This window comes from Balearica regulorum, chromosome 2 (assembly GCF_011004875.1).
Source record: "Balearica regulorum gibbericeps isolate bBalReg1 chromosome 2, bBalReg1.pri, whole genome shotgun sequence".
In the NCBI taxonomy this organism is placed as follows: Eukaryota; Metazoa; Chordata; class Aves; order Gruiformes; family Gruidae; genus Balearica; species Balearica regulorum.
In genome coordinates this window covers 41685393-41705720 of record NC_046185.1, presented here as the reverse complement: position 1 = coordinate 41705720, position 20328 = coordinate 41685393, and the positions used below count along the sequence as shown (strand labels likewise).

General features: G+C 37.6%; 1 protein-coding gene across 2 annotated transcripts; it reads left to right on the top strand.

Moving 5' to 3' along the window:
• Positions 1 to 996: 996 nt before the first annotated feature.
• Positions 997 to 16600, top strand: UBXN2B (UBX domain protein 2B). 2 transcript variants are annotated; one of them, XM_075744043.1, is made up of 9 exons: positions 997 to 1132; positions 3226 to 3326; positions 5770 to 5841; positions 7389 to 7548; positions 8069 to 8146; positions 9527 to 9636; positions 10104 to 10241; positions 12585 to 12746; positions 14925 to 16600. In XM_075744043.1, exons 1-9 carry the CDS (start codon positions 1010 to 1012, stop codon positions 15085 to 15087), a joined length of 1107 nt encoding a protein of 368 aa, XP_075600158.1. In that variant the 5' UTR covers positions 997 to 1009; the 3' UTR covers positions 15088 to 16600. The 2 variants fall into 2 exon arrangements, with proteins under 2 accessions (XP_075600158.1, XP_075600159.1); XM_075744044.1 differs by having other exon boundaries at positions 14869 to 15139.
• Positions 16601 to 20328: the final 3728 nt, after the last annotated feature.

The following is a 20328-nucleotide window of genomic DNA, read 5'->3' as shown; positions in this document are numbered from 1 at the left end:
GGTTTATATCAAAGAACATAAGGTTTGCCTGGTTGTCGTGATGTCTTGCCCTACAATCCAAATAGCAAATACTAATATCTGCTGAGAATTTATTTTAAGGATTTCTTTCACTGCCTTCTTTCTTATTTTGTCTTACACTTATTCTTGGGAAACTGAAAACATTCAGTTTTAAACACTACTTGTCCTTTATTAGTTATATTTAGGGTCGTTCCAGGTCTTACCTATAGCGCTTTTGTATTTTACTGCAGATTAGCACATAAAATGTTCAACCAAAATGTCAATTGTTTATTGTAGTAGGTCTGGATAGGATGAAATTCATTTTCTTCATAGCAGACCATAAATGCTGTGGCTTGGATTTGTGACTAAACAGGCATTGATAACACATGAGTGCTTTGGCTATTGCTGAGCAGTGCCTGCACAGCATCCAGGTTTCCGATTTCCTACCCTGGCCCTGCAGCGAGCAGGCTGGGGGTGAGCAAGAAGCTGGGAGGGGACACAGCTGGGACAGCTGACCCCAACTGACCAAGGCATATCCCACACCAGATCGCGTGATGCTCAGCAATAAAAGCTCAGGGAGAGGAGGAGAAAAGCGGGATGCTCGTGGTTATGGCCCAGGCCTGTCAGTGGACACCATCGCCAGGTGCTGAGAGAAGGCCGCGGGCAAACCCACCCACCTGCGTGTGCCTGCTGGGAGGGACACGGCTGGGCTTCCGCTGGCCGAGGGGACGCGCAGACACGGTTTCCCTCCTGGGCAAGGGAGGCTGAGGGCACACAGACGGTCAGACAGACATTCAGACAGACAGACTGACTGACCCACACACGCATCCCCCGTGAGGCCAGCTTCCTCGGTGGTGGCAGGACGCGCCGTTCCCATGGAAACGACCCGGTGGGCGGGGCTACGCCGGCCCCTTCTGTTGCCATGGCAGCCGCGGCTGGCGGCGGAAGTGCCTCGCGGCGCTGGCCCCGCCCCACCCCGCCCCTCTGCCGCCGCTGCCACCGCCCTCGGAAGATGGCGGACGGCGGTGCAGCGTCCGCGCAGCAGGAAGGGGAAGTGTCCGCGGCGGCCGGCGGCAGCCGGAGGGATCGGCAGCCCCGGAGCGGTGGCCGCCCGCCCAGTGCCCGGGATTTGCAGGTGAGCGGGTGGAGATGGGCGTCCCGCTCCCTCCGCGGGGCGGGGCCGAGCGGGGCGGAGTGCCGCGTCCCCTCAGGGCCGGCCTGGGGGAAGGCTGGGGACGCCCCCGAGGGGAGCGGCCGGGCGCAGTTCACCTGACCCTCTAGTTGCCAGTCGGGGCTGCCCCGTCGTAGCCAGGCACGACTGGGCCTCTGAGCAGAGGCTGTCTTCTTTTCTGTCTTTTTTTGCCCCCTTTTGAGGCTGGGAAGGGAAGGACGCCTCTGAAAGAGGACTAGGGACTTGAAAGAAACGGTGGGTGGTCAGCGTGTGTGGTGGTCAGCTCTGCGGGGAACTGGAAGGGCTCTGCCGACACCTCAGTAGCTGGGGTTCAACTCTACTTTGGCGCCATTGTATTTCTTGATTATTTGGTAGGAGTGGCCTTTCCCACATGGAAACGTCAGTCTCTGCAAATGTGGTGTAAGATTAAGGACAAGGTCTTTTCCCAGGTTTACATGGGGAAAGGTTTGAGAGATCACAAATGTAACTCAGCATTGCAAACACTTCTAGCAGTGTTCCTTTTTTGTGTGTGGCTTTGCAACTATATGAAGGTTCAAAATATTTTAGCAACAAATTGACTGGAAAACAGGTGAAACTTTTAGTAACTGAAACTGCCCCTGTTTTATTTAATTATACCTAATTAACAGAGAAACATGGATATAGCTTTCTTTTTTTCTTGGTTACTGTTTGGGATTTTCATAGGTTACTGTTGAGACTAATTTTGCTGCAATATGTATCAGTAATAAAATCTGTGTTAATACTTTCGGTTCATAAGTTAGTCAACTGAAGAGGAGAGGCATTTTGGGTAGACAATTACTGATAAAATGTTAAAAACCAAAGAAGTAGGCTCCTGGGTCAGAGTGACCATGACCAGCCAGCGCAGTACTTGATTTGTCATGGCATCATAAGAGGTGCGGCATAAGAAATGTACAGAAGCCTGACCATGCCCTTTTACGCTCCCTCAGCATCCTTCAGTCTTTGGATTAGGGATGGTACAGGGTAGATCTTTACCTGTTCCTTTTAGTGTCCGCTTATGGACTTCTTGTCTGTGACTTACCTCATCACCTTTACATATCTAAAAGATACTTGCTTGTATTTTCAGATAGAGTGGAGGTCTTCAGTGGTCTTCAGCTTGTCTTGAGCTGTCTCGTTAGTTTAATTTTCTTAATGAGTATAATTCCTCAGCTTGTATTTTTTCCCTGCAGAAAATTCCTCACAATAACATGGGATTAATATCCTGTGTTCATAGCAGGGCGTTTTGAAGGATGGGTGATGTTTCATTTTATTTTAATGTGTATTCCTTCTACATAAATCTTTAAAGAAATTGTAGCCTAGTACCTATTCTAGTGTGTATGACAAAATGTTAATATCGCTTGCATAGTGTGAACAAAATGGTTTGGGGACAACATTAAGGATGATTTGACAGAGTATAGTTTATTCAGGACAAAAGTAAGATTGCTAAAAATGACATGTTTAGAGCACAACTTCCTGAAAGTGAACTTGCCAGTGATATGGCAGCATTTGGGGAACTTTGGGGAAAAAACTTTTTTTTTCTTTAAAAAAAAAAAAAGTATTTGCAATGATGTCTTGAATTTGAGCCAGCAAGGCTGAATTGGTTGTCAATTTCAGTACAAGCTTATTTGAGTTATGTTTTTTTCTATTTCTATGTAAAATGTTTGTAAAATGTATTATTTGTTTCCCAGTCTTATCAGAGGGTTACCTAGTAACTTTATTTCAATAATGAGATGATGCTGAATTATATACATGTGTATATACTTACGATTCTGAATCTAATACAGACTGAACGCAGCTAGTGAAGCAGTGTGAACCAAAGGACAGTGGAGTACAAGTTCCAAGTCACAATGGCATTAAGCATCATGTGGGTTTTTTTCATAAAGCAGAAAGGAAGTTGAATTTAGAGAAGCAGTTGGGGTTTCTCATGTTGATGTTTCTAATTGTCTGGTGATGTGCACATTTTGCATTAGTTTTTGTCTTATTTCTGTTCCATATGTAGTTCTAGAGTTACAGGCTTCTAAAAAGAGTTTTGTTTCCTACAGTTGGCCTTGGCAGAGTTATACGAAGATGAAGCTAAAAGGCAGTCATTGTGTTCTGACAAACCAACAACTAAAAATATCAGTAACACAAAAGTATCACAGAGGTAAGACGTGCTTAGTACTTCAGAAATGTGTTGAATAGGTGTTGTACTTTGTCGTACTTACTTGATCTCCTCCTTGTAGAAAAAGCGATCTACAGCAGTTCACAATCCGGAATTGTGAATCCCTGTAATAAAGCACAGGGTCTGTGTCTTCTCAGAGTGCTTTTTAAACTGTATTTATTTAGGAGCACTTGTGCTATATGGTATTCCAAAACACTTGAAACCCACTTCAGATAAGATTAAGAAGCTGTAAGTGAAATGGAGTGTTGCTCTTTGTTTACACAGATAGAATTTGGAAATTTACTGTATCAGAAAAATACTGCAGTTCTTCACTTCTTTAAAATTCAGCAAATCAGTAGTTTGTGTGAAACTTGACAAGTGGGCTGCTTTGAGTGTTGTACTTATGTCAGTACCTGATGAGACAAATATTAATTTGAAAAATTAGTAGTAGGTTCATTAGTAGGCTCCTGTGGGGTGAGAGAAATAAGAAGGGCTTCTTAATAAATTTTTCTGGGTTTGGCAGGTGGAAGGAAAGACATGTATCTATGTATAAATCCAACCTTTGCTGGCCTGCAGTGTTTGCAGTTCACATAGCATTTGAAGATTCAATGTAGTTTTAAATTTTTATAAAGAAATCTTGCCAGTGTTTAATTAATTGTTATTTAAATTCTCTTAAAGAAGAGAAGTCTTTAAATCATTACTGTCAGTGATGCCATAACAAGTCCTGTATTGGTTTGTCTTTCAATCACTGCTGCCAATGTGGATCTCCGTTTTAAAGGAGGTTAAGCAGCAGCAAAGATCTTAGTCACCAGAGCCATGCTTCAAGTGCATCTGCAAATGCAGATCTTTGGGAAGAGGGATTTTAGCACAGTATGTGACACTTGGAAAATAATAGCTTTTTTGGTGAGTTTTTTTGTTTGTTTTGGTAAAACCACCTAAGTTGACTAGTCAGCTACCTAGCACACAGTTTATAACCAAGTAAAGCACATAGCTCCATTTACCCATACATATAATGAAGTTACAACTTCCTACTCCCGACTGAAGGAAAAGCTGCAATACAGTATCTCAGATACTTCAGTGCAAGAGCTGTTGGCAAACACTTGCTCTTTGTTGGCAATCGTACTGGAATCTGTCTGAGGAAGAAGAGATGGCTGCTATTTGCATGGTACCGAAAATGAGATTTTTCTTTCCGTAGACTTCAGTTTGCTCTCAAGTGAGCAGTGTGTCAATTGCAATGAAACAGTGCTGCTCAAGTCATCTACTCATCTTGCCTTCCACAATTGCAGGTATAGAAGAATGTCTCTGGGCTCTAGTGAAACAAACGTCATGTTATATATGCTGTCATGTTGTATAAGCTCCTTTAAGAAACTTAAGACTATTGGTGCAAAAACATAAGCCCCACAAAACTGACAATACAACAAAGGAAGAAAATAGAGATTAAAGTGTTTCTAATGCCCATGACCTAAGTCCATAATGATACATTTTTTTTCTGAGAAAGTAATAAGAAGCAGATCCTTCACTGGGATGTAGAATTACATTGTTTTATCAACAGTGATACTTTAAAAAGTGATGGCCTGCTCTGCTACGCTTTATTTCAAAGATAGAGTAATCAGACTAACTGCATAAATCTGAACTAGTGATCTGCCATTACTTATGTAGCAGATTGTATATATGTTCTTATCCCGTGGTAGTTGGTTACCTCATGTACATCTTGCATTACTGAATTTTATCACAAGTACCAGAGGATAAGAGCATATATCTGTGCAGCTTTTCCTGGCATTTTGCAAGCTAACAACCCTAGCTTGTCCTGTGGTTGCTTATCAATCTGTTCCTATCATAAACCAGAATCTGATCCTGCATTTTAATCATATTTTGAAAGTCTTTGTGATGTTGTCATTCAACATAATTTTAAATTGTGTAAAACCGAAGTGAGTATTAATACTTTTTAGGATCCTCGTAGACAGGGACTCCAGTATATCAAAGAAAAGGCAATGTTGACTTTACTAGGCAACATACCTCTTGACAAAACCAGCTAAAATGTGGAAAGAATTTGAAGTGTAACTAATTCTGGTAAGCTGGATTCTGAGACAGCTGTTGAGCTTGCATATTACCTGTGTTATCTGTGGGACCACCAGTGGCATAAAGCAGAATTCTCCATAACTTATGCTAGAATAGAATAGTTCAGTTGGAGGGACCTACAATGATCATCTAGTCCAACTGTTACTGCAAAATGCCTCTGCCATACACGTGTCTTTTCCTGCTTATTCACTGAGAAGCATCCGTAGCTATATACTTGGCCAAAAAAAGCATGGTGAGAACAAAAAAACCCAAACAACTACTTGATATCTTTAGTTCTTGAAAAATAAGTAGTTTCAGAAGTTAGATATGAAGTAGTGAAGTGTATATACCAGTCATCTTCAAACTTTTTCTTTTATTCTCTTGGCAGTCTTAAAATTGATTCTCTTAGAAGGTTGAGAAAACCAGAGAGAAGCATGAGCGATGACAAAGAAAACCAAAGGTATTTTTCAAACAAACAAACAAACAAAATCATCAGTCGTGAAAGTAATTGGGGTTTTTTTGGTGACATTCACGCTTTGCTCCCCCCTACTTTTCAAAATGTATGTGAGCTAAGCCTGTCCTGCAAAGAGCTACAGAGATGCTATGTGACTTACTAGAGTAAGTGTTAGCCATACACTGCTGTAATAAAACCGTATTTAGCAGAAGCTGGCTGTAGTCAGATAAAACCTGTATGTGTCTTAACACGTGACTGTGTGGATATAAAGGTTGCAACTTACGCTTGGACTCAAAAGCTTTTTTGCCCTTTCTCAAATATCCTGAATTGTTCTGTGTATCCATTACTCAAATATTTGAGTACTTCCTTTCTTTCTTGAATACCAGCTCTGATGAGAATTCTTGTTTCATCTCCTTACCACTGTAATTCTTCTAAATCTAATAATTATTTTCCATATAAATGGCAATTGGGAAATAAATACAGATTATGTACAGAGGAGAGATGATACTAAGGGATTGCCAGTTATGTGACGTCGTAAAAGTAGCATGATTGTACAGCACCTTCATATCCACTGCTGGTTTTGTGTAGTTGTAAAATATGATTGAATGAACAGCATTTTGAAGACATTGGCCTGAGAGACAGTTTCATGTGGATTAATTGATTTGCCTTGTCCCAAGTGGTTAAGTGAAAAAGTTAAGGAAAGTAGAAAACATTTTATTAGTTATTAATGCTTCTTGTAATCAAAGAAAAACACACTCAAGTTTGCCAGGTTTTGTATTTATTTATAGATTTTTTTACAGCATTTATTCCATTGGTATTTAGAGATTTATAGCACCTTCCTCAAGGTAATTCTCAAGGAATATCTTGATCTTCATAATCAAGCAGATACAGTTTTGAACAGAATTATTTCTAGTTTAACCTTTTATCTTCAAGAGCTAGAAATGGTACTATGTTGAAGAAGAAGAGCACAAATTAGCTTTCATAGCAGTTTCTGCAGATTTTAAAATGCCTTGAAAGATTAATTAAATTTATTAAAAACTTTCCGTTTCTGATACTGGAAGTATACTAGATCTTTAAATTAAAAGATCAAACTGTGGGACCATTCAGGTTTTCCAACAACAGTTTTACGCTCGTTCTGCCAAGGCAGTGTTAATTGTGAATCTGTATTCTAACCAGCCCAGGCACAGTCCCATGCACAAGACACCCCTGAGGAAATGGGTCTTTCTCGAGCAGGCAGCATCTGCATAAGATGAGGCGTATAAAGCCATGGCTGCATCAGAACTGCGTTCACTGAAACATGTGGCCTTGGCCCCTAACCTCTGGCCTCTGTTCCAGAAGGCACCTTGCTAGTTTTGTTAGTTTAATGTCTCTGGAGTAGTGCTGCTTGGATTGCTGGCAAAGTCAGAACCAAGTGGAAAGTTTCTGTGATCAGAATGAAAAGATTTTGTGCCAAATTTGGCTCTTTGATCTTTAATATTTTTCTTCTAATGGGAGGAGGGAAATTATGCTTGTCATTTAAAGGATTGTTGCTTATGAACATTACTGTTCTAAAGATTTTATTCAGGTGACTCAGAATATAGAAGTTTACAGATTTCTGGAGCTTCTAATAATCCAAGTAAAATTGTTGCTGAACTCTTCAAAGAAGCAAAAGAACATGGGGCTGTCCCATTAGACGAAGCCTCAAGAGCATCTGGTGATTTCAGTAAAGCTAAGGTAAAAGTTAAAAGATATTTTAATCTCTATTTACTTCAGTCTTTCTAAAACTCACCTAACTACATGAGACCAAAAATGCCTTTTTGTTATTTGTGAATAGCAGAGGATTTGATCAACACAGTTGTGTATTATCTATGCTTAAATAGCTTGCTCTAGAAAATAAAGTGGGGAATTCCTTGCAATTCCAGGGGAATTATTGGGAATCAACCTGCACTGGAATTATTTGCTTTATTTTTAATTAAAATTGTTTTTTAAAAAAAATCAACTGCACTTGCATACCAGTCAAAATCTTTTATCTATTGAATTACTAATGTTTGAAAAAGTGCACAGATTGGAAACATACTTAGCTTGATTATGGTTACTAGGTATAATTTTCCACTTAGAAAGTATACAAGTTAGAACAGTATATTTGCTTTTTGTCACAGAAGGAAGCTCACTGATGCTTTTATTTGCACCTAAGTAAGAATTTTAATAAACTGTTTCAGATATTTATTTCAATTTCTGTGTATTTTTTCCCCAGTCATTTTCGGGTGGTGGATATAGATTGGGTGACTCATCACAAAAACACTCTGAATACATATATGGAGAAAATCAAGATGTAAGTAAAATTCTGAATAGCAGGAAACAGAATCTCCAACAGATGTCTGCTTAACCATGTTTACAGCTTGAAATGCCAGCATTATTGTAACTATGTCTATGAGGAAAGACTAATACATAAATATTAGATATGTGTTAGGCAGAAATTGTTAAAGTGAAAGTGTCCACAAAGGACAGATGTTGATTGGGTAAGGCCTCCATTGCGGAATTTTGTGACATACATTACTTTGAAATTCTTAGCAAACATTCATTTTGGTTACTTTTCTGTAGCTATTGTTCTGCGTTCTCTTAGCTATGCTAACATTTTAATCCTCTCAGGTTAGGAATTGTTTCTTGTTGTGGCTTGCAAAGTAGCCAATCTCGAACTGGAGGGCATGGATGTATTCCAGGAATGGTAAAGCAGAAGGTTAGAGGCTTTTGGAAAACTGTCTGGCCTTTCTTTCCTTTTGCTTAAAAGGTAGGAAGTGAGGGAGAACGGGCAGGGAAATAAAGTTCTTTACACTTTGCTATTCATGCGAATGGCTAAAGCAAATGTTAAGCATACCTAGAAACTAAATTGAGAAATGAGTGAGGACAAAGGATGTGGTTCAGCCTGGAGGGTACTGTCATGTCACACCAGGAGCTGCTACCTTCTACCCTCTTAAGTAATCCTTCTACCCTCTAAGTAATGGCCAGCTGTACTAAGCCTATTGCGGTGGGGTTACTATAACTGGGGGCAGAGATAGTTTTCTAAGGGAAGGTCAGTTTTACTGGCTAGGGAAGCCTAGTTGTGCAGGTCTGCAAGGTATTAGTCACAGGGAAGAGAGATACAGGCTCTGAAGGTGAAAGGCTCTGGCTGGAAGTGCAGGCAGCAAAATAAGAAGGGAGTGAAGGAAGCTGGTTTCCAGGATTCTCAGCATTTGAAATGAATGGAGCTGGTATCAACTTTATTGGAGCTCAGAAGGTAATGATTTGAGGAGAGAATAGTTTTCACTGTAACTGATGTATCAGCAGGAATTTGTAATTTTATGGATTTATGTCTTCATTTATCAACAAGAAATGTTTGCTGCTTTTTAAAAGTAGTTGTAACACTGTGGAGATCACTACACAGTCACTGTATGTCATCTGTTATGTCATGGACAGCAGATACAGAGATTCTTTTTCTCCAAGCGTAAAAGTGGTCTTGAAGTGGGTAGTAGTCTATAATTATAATCTGCTTTTTTAAAGGATTCTAACAATGATAGTTACAGTGCAATGCTCTGTTCTTTTTTGTCATTTGCATTCTTGTTTGTGGTCTGCTACAAAATCTGTTAAGTAAAGATCAAAAATTCTATAACTAATCTGTATGAAATTGAAATACCTTATTTATCTATTTTTTTATTTCACTGTTTTTACTTCATAGGTTCAAATTTTGCTGAAACTATGGAGGAATGGCTTCAGTTTAGATGATGGTGAATTGAGATCCTATTCAGATCCAACAAATGCTCAGTTTCTTGAGTCTGTTAAAAGAGGGTAAGTTAAAATGGCAATTTTTGGAGGTATGTCTTTCAAATGAAGTGAAGACAGACATTTTCTCCACATGTTTATAATTATTGAAAGCTCAAGGCTCCTTGTCTGCCTGGACCCATAAAATGTGTTCTGTATTTGTCATCAGATGCATGAGGCATTTAAAAATTTGGAACAGTTTGGTTCCTTCTGGTGGTTTAACTCTGAATGCTGCTTGCTATACACAGCTGTTAGTTTCATGTGTTTGTTAGTGCATTCTAGGTTTTGGCTGTCAGATCACTGATTTTTTTTTTCTTCCTTTTATTTTTTAATTTTATCTGTTATTTTGGGATTAAATAAATTCATAAAACAATTGGACGTCTTAAAGTAAACTCACTAATAATGTCTACTCATACTGTACTGTGTAAGGTTTTTGTGTAATTTTGTATTGCAGTTCAGAACATAATTGGGAAACTTCTATTTTTGTAATTAAGGGAAATCCCTGTGGAACTGCAGCGACTTGTTCATGGTGGCCAGGTTAATTTGGATATGGAAGACCACCAAGAACAGGAATATGTGAAGCCTAGACTGCGATTCAAAGCTTTCAGTGGAGAAGGGCAAAAACTTGGAAGGTACAAAACACTAGGTTTTCTGTTGTGTGTTCATATGCTATTTCAAAAGTGGATTTAATCAATTAGGAGACTGTTGGAGAAGCTAATCAGATGACAAAAGCAATATGAAATTATTCTGTTCAAATTATTCTGTACAAAGTCTCAGCCTGATTTCACAGAGTCACCAGTAATCATGGAAGTTTATATAAAACCTTAAAAAAAAAAGTTAAGTCTTAGTCCTATGTCCTGGAACTGCTCATCGATTTGCTAGATACTTTGTGCTTTGTTGTGACTATGAGATTTCTCTGCCTGTTCTTGCATATAATTTTGCCTATAATTTTTTTTAGCTTCAGCCATGTTAATAACGGGAGCAAAGGAAGCTGAAAGGTGATTAGTACTATACAAATTTCATGAGACAAATCTCTGTCTGGATAGAGGAAACAGACCCAAATAATTGTTCCCTATTTAGTGAGGAACAGGCAGAACTTAGTCATAATGACATACTGGCCAGTAAGGACATATTCTGCTCTGGCTTAGCTGCAGTACGTGGTGTTGTCTTCTGCTGGGATCATCACAAAGGGAATAGGAGATGCTATTGCAACAATACGGCTGATGCTTGTCTTAATGCAGATAGAAAGTAATTTTTTATGGGAGCAACTCAGCTACTTTTCTGAAATGAAGCAGCAGAAATACTGTCCTGAAATATAACCTTGTAAACAGTCGCTCATTATAAGCTATTGAAGGCAAGTCTGTTAGTTCTAAGAAAGAGAAATAATTTTATGAACTATTTTTTTAATTTGATCCAAAATAAATGAGTAATAAATTGTATCAAAACCTCTCAGCTTTTACTAGGATTTGATTAAAACTTCAAATGATGCTGCAAAAATCTATAGTAGGAGCTGGTTTTTGGGGTTTTTTTGGTTGTTTGTTTTTTTTTTAAACAACCAACCTGACAAATTGTACGTGCTCCCCTAGATGAAATAATGCTGCAAAACCTGGATTGTAGGAGAGGAGGGACTCAACTTTTAACCTCTTACTGGAGCCCCCACTTCATCCAATTCTAGTGTCATCTTCAACTACAGTATAAAATTCATAAATGTCGTAAAAACCCTGAAGTTTAATGATTTAGAAAAGCTTATGCCTGGTTCTGTTTAATTTGCTGTCCCAGTGAAAGATTAGGCTGATGCTGCTAAAATAATGTGCCAAAATTCATTCCTGTGACTGACCATTTCAGACTAGTTTGTCCAAAAGTGCATCATCTCTGTTCATCTTAAGTCAGTTAGTAAGAGTAAACAGTAATGTTACAACTCTGCCAATCATCAGCTTTTTCACATAACAGTTATAGGCGTTATAGCATCTTTTCCAGCTGGCTTGATATTAGCTGTTGAATTGTAAATACTTCTAGATTTCTGTTTATGATTGCATTTATTCCTGTAATATGTTTGGTTGCCAAAAAAAGGTATTACTGGTGTGCTTCTGCAAGTAATTTAATTCAATAAATTCTTAGCTGTTTCCAATCTATATTTCATCTATTTAAAAATGAGGAAATATGCTCAGTAAAATGGAGAACGTGGTAAACTCTGGTAGGAGTGACTTAGGGAACAATTGTATAGAATAACTTCCTCACCTGAGAACTTGCTGAGATTATTAAAGCAAATAGGTGGGGAAGAAAGAATGTCCTGTATATAAGAAAATGTGCACACTTGTGTGGCATTTTTGTTTGGTTTGGTAGATTATGAAGTCTCAGGTATGTAAGCAATGAAAAGAGCAGCCAAAGGGTTATCTTCAGATTTATATTATTTTTATACTAAATGGAAAAAACTCCAAGCTTACTGTGTGGTGATATCAATTACCTGTCAGTATCATTTGTGCTCTAAAAGGGTGGGAGATGCCCAGAATCATAAAACAGTGCTGCTGAAAGCAATTACAGAAGCAGTTTGGGTCAGTTTAATGCAGTAAAATGGTGCATGCTTATTTTTTAATATAGTCCATGAGGTATGATATTTAAATCTTAATGTCAAAGACTCTCATTTCATGATCTGTAAGCATAAACAAAGATGATTTTGTTTGTACTTGATAACCTATTTAAAATCATACAAATGTAATGATATGCAGTTATAAGAAAAATAAATATGAAATAGTGCAATCATTGACAAGAAACTACAAAAGCATTATTTGTGTCTCTATTTAAAAAGCTGTATTTATACTTAGTTCAGATAACTTTGAGAGGATTTTCATTGCTCATTTGAACTAGCTATACATGGTGCTCATTCAATGAAAAAGACAACTGAAACATTATTCAGTTCTGGTTTTACTCCGTTAGTAACACCAGGTTTGTTTTGGTTTTTTTTTTCAATCCTTTAGCCTTACACCTGAAATAGTCAGCACACCTTCTTCCCCAGAGGAGGAGGAGAAATCCATTCTTAATGCACCTGTTCTGATTGATGATTCCGTGCCAGCGACTAAAATTCAAATTAGATTGGCAGATGGAAGCCGATTAATACAAAGATTTAATCAAACACACAGGTAAATTGATTCTGCATCAATGCAGGTAACTGTAACTATTTCAATGTTTGTGTTTTGTCATTAAATGACTATTAACAGGGCATCAAAAAGAGGAAGAATAGAGCTCCACTGAAATGTTACAGCTCTGTGTCGTTTTCATAACATAGACGTGCTGATAAATTTACTATCAAAGCAAAATTCTGTAACTGGAAACACAAGATGTTTGATAACTGCAAAGTCACAAACTTTCATGACCAGTTATGTCCTGTGATTTGTAAGGACACGGTACCAGCCGTAACCATTCTCAGGGTGACTGAAAATTGGACAACCTTGCTATGTAGTCACTCCTACCCTGGGCTCTTCTTGGTGATGATACTGTGAAAGCACTTTATTGCAAGGTGTTTTGGTGTATAGTCTGAATCAAATATAGTCCACACTACAGGCAGAGAAATGTTTTGGCCTGTAATCAAGAGCTCCAGCTTTCTACCTTGTTATACTTGAGACTATAACTAAACATTACATGGGTTATAAGTGTAGACTGCAGCCCATATGCAGAAGGGTATATGGACATAACATAGTCATTTGCAGTTCTGGCATGTAGGCTGGACACAATACTGAGAACCAACCTTTGTTTTGTTTTGGATGGTCATCTCCTTGGAAATGTCAGCGTGTGAACTTGGTGGGTTTTTTAGATCTGTTAGTTTGCCGATTAGAGCTTGCCATCAGCTTTATTGACATTGTTGGGGCATTGCCACAAATGGTGTTGGCCAACCCCATTTATTTGCCTAAGAGGTTGTGTTAGTGCAAGGTTCTGCAAAGCTCTACTTTGCACTGCGTGGCTGAGAGAACTTTGGGCAGAGGGCAGAGATTTGGGCAGTAGTTCCACCCATGCTTCATAGCAAGCACGATTCAAACCAGCCCTGATCCGAAATCTGCACCATTGTGTTAGAACTGCTAAAACTGAGCTTGAACCCTGCCTTGGAGGTGGTCTTAGCATGGACCCAATTCCATGTTAATATTGTTACATGGAGAGGTCACCTGTTTCCATTTTTTCCTTCTGGCTCGAATAAAGGCAGAGCCAATGTGCAGCTTTATTCATCTGACAACATACACAGACCACAATGAGGCGATTTTAACTGAGATGCCGATGGGGAGGAAGATACAACAGTGACTTTTCATATTTTAGCAGACCTGACAATATGCACTGATAGTGCAGGCCCAGATCCTTTCTTCACAGCACCTGCTGGAGAAGTGACTTCGATAAGCAGTCGGGCTTATTGGGAGCCTCTGTAGCTATGATGTGTTTTCTTCTGTCTGCATGAAAGGGTAGAAGTGGTAAACTTCCTAGTAACATCTGTAACCAAGGGTGTGTTGACAGAAGCTTATTTTAATGATTGTTAACTTTCTCTTGGATGTGCATCTTTTTAGTTATCCTTGCCCATATGTATGATAAAAATCAGCTACTAAAGTGCATTGCTTGTGTCGTAAGCCTTGAAGACTGATAGAGAATTGAGGTCCCTGTTTCTTTGACTACAGTAAATCTGCCTACTTATTAGTTACAATAGATCTTCAAACATTTATTGTCAGATTACTGTCTTAGGAGAGAAACCTCAAATTTCATTTTTTTTATTTCTAAAAACTTACTTATTTTTCATCCATGCCTTATAAAACTAAATTATTCTTGTCAGACTGTTGATGTGATTGTTTCATGAAATAGTGTTCAGAAGTTCAGTGTCAAGTAGAAGTAGGGGAAACCTCTTGCTATTGAAGTGCATTAATAATTCCCCTCTGCTTTCTCATCACTGTCACCATGTATTTTAAGATTCCTCCTTCCATCAATAATTTAGCCTATTTGGAATGTACTAATTAATAGTGAAATTTTTGACAACTGGTATTGAAATTATTTGACTTTGTGTTAAGTATCAGTTTGCAATATACTTCTATGTTACAAAATTTATTTCTGTTACTTGAGAAAACAAGTGACATTCATTTTAATTTTTCAGGTTTTTTATGCAAGAAGCTAAAAATTCTAGGCTACAACCATTAGTTATCTGGATCAAATGGAAATGTAAAATCAATAGGACATATTAAATGGTTTAGTCTGTTAGAAGGTTTTGTGTTCTCTGATCATCTTAATGTTCAGAGATTTATGTCAAAATGAAATCATACAGAGTTTTCATGTCCATATCCTTTCCACAGGATTAAGGATATTCGAGATTTCATTATCCAGTCCCGTCCAGCATTTGCAACAACTGATTTTGTTCTTGTGACTACCTTTCCAAATAAAGAGCTAACAGATGAAAGCCTGACACTACAAGAAGCAGATATACTTAACACTGTGATTCTTCAGCAATTAAAGTAATCTTACAGTTGTTGGTACAATATAGGGAGCGTGCTGTGTTGTCATACAATATGTTTCCAACAGATGAAAAAAAAAAAAGGAAAGATCAGTGTCTTTTTATTCCCCCACTTCCATGGATCAGATTTTTGGGTTTCACGTCTTCCAGCTATAGCATATCTAACTTTTTTATTTTAATTTCTCAACATTGTTCAACCTTTTTTTCAGTGTTAAAATTAAGCTTCCCTATGCTAGTATGTTTCAAACCACATCTTGTACTAAATGTGAAATGAGATATGACTTTATGACTCTTCATTATTTTGAGGTGGGTGGGGGCAGAAGCTTTTTTCTGAAGGGGGCAGTATCTTTCATACAGTTGGTAAGATTTGCACTATGGAAATGTTTTATGCTGCATTGACAAACAGCCATTGGAAAACTTAGCCTGTAGGTTATGTTTACCTTCCAAACTGTATTAATATTAAGGTGTTCTGTTTAATAGACTGATTAATGTCCTAATATAACTTTTGTATATTCTGTTTGTAGTGTTTCATGGTGCAGTATAATATTTATATTCTAGTTTTTATGTCATTTTCCCTGTGTCATTGCTCACACGGAATGAATCAGTTCAGGAGATTCAAACCTCAGCTACTGCCGACTATAATAGATCATTCTCATTTGTATTCTGGTTGTTCTTGTGGTGAAAATTAGTATGAATTCTTTTCTTCTTGAAGTTAGAGAAATGGGAGAGACCACTGTCATCTGGAGAAATGCTGTGATTTAGATTTCATGAGAGTAGGCCTGTGGTCACTTTGAACCTGAATATGCAGTTGAACCCTGTGCAGCTGGATGATTCTTCACATGAACAGATAATTAAATAATCCCAAACAAAAACCACCAAGGTGCACAAACACAGAACTTTTTTTATGCTGTCGCTTGCATGCACAAAAGTAGACATATTAATTGGTTGTGTATTTTTGACCTGAATTTCAGGTCTTTATATTTGGAATTTTGGCCAAAGGCATTTTGTAATTTTCAGTGGGAATTTGATTGTGCAGCTTTCACTATACTTGTTTGGAAGCTGTATAATTAAACCCCTTAATCTTTGAAATCATATATTTTTTTCAAATAACTTGGCTCTATACTGCCGTATGCAGGTAGGAATCTTATGTTGTGGGCAAACTGCCTGCTGTGCTTTAGTAGTATGCAGTTTTATAGTATTTGTGGCTTTATATCAAATGAGTGGATCACACTCTGAAGGAGGGTAAATGGGCTGTATCTCTTGTACTGATATATGTGTTAAAAATGCTGTTTTCACTGATTATTTTATTCTGAAAATAACAATATTTATTTATGCTAAGCTTATAATTGCTCAGTATATTTGATTAATCTTACATTTTTACCTCAAAGTAGATATTTGACTGGGTAAATTTTAAATGTGCAATTGTATTTCAAGTATTTTGTTTTGTAATCTGAGTATCTGCATGATTTTAATCATAATTCATTTCACGTGCTAAGTAATTAAAATTTTAAGTTAAAAGACTATAGGCAATTCTTGTTTTATTCCAAATTTATGTTGTGATGAAGTGATGATTGTATTGCATGCCAAATATTTAAGCCTGAAAGGAATGGACACTTGGTGTGCATATATTTTATATACTAACACTTCTCTATATAAATGCAAGGCCATAGTCAGTGTTGTGATATCAATCTTGGACAGTCTGTGGTTTGGGCATATTTCAGTTCAGAATATAGGTAAAGTTACATTGCTTATTACTTTTGAAGACCATTATTAATTAAACACTGATGTATGAAGGACAATGGTTAACTAAATTGTTTTTTGCCCTCCCTCATATTATGCCAAAAAACTCAACAGCGTATTATCACAATCTCTTTGTTTCAAATAGCTGGTAAATTTTGGTGTTCAGTAGCAGCTGAGAGTAACTGGGGATCCCAGTAGTTGGCGTTTTGTCAAGCACTAAGAAAACGTATCAGTGCTTGTGTTTAAATATTTCATTGCTTCTCAATGCTTTAAAACCTATAGAATCTTCTGTCTCATAATTTTATGTCGTACCTTTTATTAACATTAAATTCTCACTCGTGTAGCTAACGTCTTGACATTTTTGGCACAAAACAGTCCTTTGAGTACAGACCTGTGTGGATACGCAGTTAAGACTGGCTACACGGGAGAAGGGAGACTAAAACAAGGGAGAAGGAATTTGATGATCCTTCCCTTAAAGCAAGGCTGCTGAGCGTCTGGGGAATTCCTCTTAGCTTCCATGAAATACAGGTAATAATCCTGTCGCTTGCTCTTGTAGGCAGTTTATGAAAGGCTCAGGCTTCATCTCTGCTTGTCTTTCCTAGAAATCCTTTATCTCACAACAGCCAAATAATCCAAAACTGAATGTTTTCTCTTAAGAAAATCTCTCTGGACCTGAATGCTTGTGATTTTGGTTTGGGGGTTTTTTGGACACTACTCCCATCTTTGTAATCATTTATTTTGTATAAACACAATCAGGCTTGTTAGGTTTTGGGTTTTTCTTTTTTTCCAGCAGCACACTGAGACATTTGTAAACATACTGCTTTAATCAGACTCCTGGACACACTTGTACAATTAGTATATATTAACAGCTATCTCATGCTGTCCTTGCTCTTTGGTGAAAATCTGTCCAATATTAAATGAATCAAGGAAGAGCATGCGAGCACTCAGAGGTGCTATTACTAGCTCCCTGCTTAGTTTCTTGCATGAAGCTAAAGCTCCCATGATCTTTAAACTTTATTATTCTGTGCAGGGAGAATAGACTGACAGATGCACCTTCCTCTTGCTCGTGCTGATTAAGCCCGACAGGCCTCAGCATAGGCATGTGCTCTTCTATGGGCAGATGAGACAGTGAGCAGCAGCGAGAGTCTGGAATAATAAATACTGAATTCATGGCATGCCAAAAGCAGTAAGCTTGTGGTGTTTCTATGGTATGGATATAGTTGGAATGGGTTCCTGAAGAGATTAAAAGTAGGACTGGTACTGTTTAGCTGCTATCAATTATTTGAAAATAAACTTTGAAAACCCAAAGATTAGTGCAATGATAAACAAAAGTAGGCAGCAACTATGGTGAGCATTTAGTGAACTGTAGCCATCGGGTCAATTGCGTCCTTAATGCAGCCAAATGTCAGGTTACAAATCTGGAACCAACTATGAAAGACACTAATAACCTGGAAAGCACTGGCCCTGGAAAAGGGTTGGATGACAGTAGGAAAACAATGCAGCAGAACCTCCTTTGAGGTTTACAGAGTTGACTTTGTGACTGGGAGATGATTTTAATCCGTGTGTGCATTATTGGTGAATTTGATACTGTTTATGGTGCTGGTCCTGCTTCTTAAGAACTTTAGAGATGGGACCAAAAAAAATGAATGGAAATGCTGAATTAAATATCTTATCTTAAAAGAGCTCAAAACAGGTAGCTTATCAGGAAGAAAACACAGAGATGAGGTGATCTAAAGTGGGCAATTACTTCAAAGAGGAGAAAAGTAGTATGGGACTGGTAGAGAAAAGCATAACAAGAATTAGAAGCTTGTACAAAGCTGGAAACTCAGTTCAGATATTTTCAAAGTGAAATGAAAACACATATTTCAATAGTTGGTTCATTCCAGTAGTTCAACCTTGAAAATCAACTTCTCTGTCTTCTGGGTTTTTTTATTTAATTCTCATTGTTATGCTGGCTTTCTGTAAGATTTGTTTTAATTAAACCAAATTTATTTGAGTTTTGCTACTAAGACAACAGGGTAAAATAAGATGGCTTGGTTTTTGGAAAGCAGTTTACTTTGCCTTTGTCCAGCCATACTTAGAATTAATAAATTCTGCTCTATGCTTCATATTTGAAGGCTGGAAATGTTACGTACCTCACTGTACATCTTCAATATTTTCATTACAGACAGAGAGGTGATTAACAGAACTCAGATTACAGGCTAGAAGTCACCTTACACTTCTTGTAACTCTCCTCCTTTAGTAATGGTCTCATTCTGTCCATAACTGAAGAGCTTTGTGGCAGCACGTCTGAATGTTAAAGGAGAGAAACTAAGTTTAAAAAGTTTTTCATCCAAAACTGAGAATTGGGAAGGGTATCTAGTTCTTTTCTGTTTGCTAGGAGCTGTCTGCTCTTGTGTTGAATACATGATTTATAAGCTACGTATTCGTGCTGTTTTTCTGGGGTATGAGAAGATAGATGTGTTATTCCAAACTACACTAAGGTAAACTGAGTGAGACATTCTTAACTGTGGAATTAAAAAAAAAAAAAATCCTTTAGGGAATTATTCTGGATGAGCTACTATTTTACATTTATAAATCTACCTCAGTCAAAATTAATTTGGTGAGATCTTAGACCATTTAAATACTAATGAGCAAGTACTCCCAAATGGGAATCCCCAGAAGTCATTTTTCCTAGATGATGGTTTTAGCTGAAGTTTGAATAGAAGGAATTACTTACACAGGGCTGTGAAGCTGGTATTTATTTCATGGAATTCTTAGTGTCGTCTTAGGTGCTGATACAAAAATTTTGATTCTCTATTCTAACAAAAAAGAATATAATCCATAGTGTTTACTAGCTCTGTCCTAAAAATTACCAAATAATTGCACTTTGAGGACAAAATGAATTTTCTGATTTCCAAATTAAATTTTAATTAACTTTTTCATGGTAATAGGTGTCTATAGTGTTTTGGACCAATGGAAGCCTCAGAACTTTAGTGCCTGCATTGTGCAAATCCCACACAAATGTTCCATTTCAGTGAACAGAATTCATTTCTCTTTATCTTGCAACTGTTCCTAATCAAGTTAAATTAAATCATCATTAATCAGATGTTCACAACGTAAATGTCCTTACGGTCTTTTGTGCTGATTTAGTCAATGCATTTAAAATTAGATTTTACAAATAAAAATCTCTGCCTGAATGTGAAAATCTAAGTGCTAGTTTTTTGAGAAAGTTTGCAGTTAATAGAGAAGAACTTAGATAAGGTGTTTATATCTACTTGGATTTGAATTTTTCTTCTCTTAGCAAGCTAGTTCTTGTTAAAAGAAACTGAGACATTTTCAGTGGAGAAGACTTTGGCTCTGAATGCAAAATAGTGCTACCAGTTTTTGTCCACGAATGAGTACCTGATACATGTCAATACTTGTTTCCACTTTTTTATTTATCACAGTTATATTGATTATCTTGTTTTGAATGTCACATATATACTTTCAACTCTTCTTAACTATAAAATTATATTCCTGCATAT

Bases quoted from the DNA above. Each gene is read 5' to 3' on its own strand.
- UBXN2B (XM_075744043.1), top strand. From the start codon at position 1,010: ATGGCGGACGGCGGTGCAGCGTCCGCGCAGCAGGAAGGGGAAGTGTCC. The intron at 9,637-10,103 runs GTAAGTTAAAAT...TTTGTAATTAAG, and splicing joins CTTGAGTCTGTTAAAAGAGG to GGAAATCCCTGTGGAACTGC. The intron at 12,747-14,924 runs GTAAATTGATTC...TCCTTTCCACAG, and splicing joins AGATTTAATCAAACACACAG to GATTAAGGATATTCGAGATT.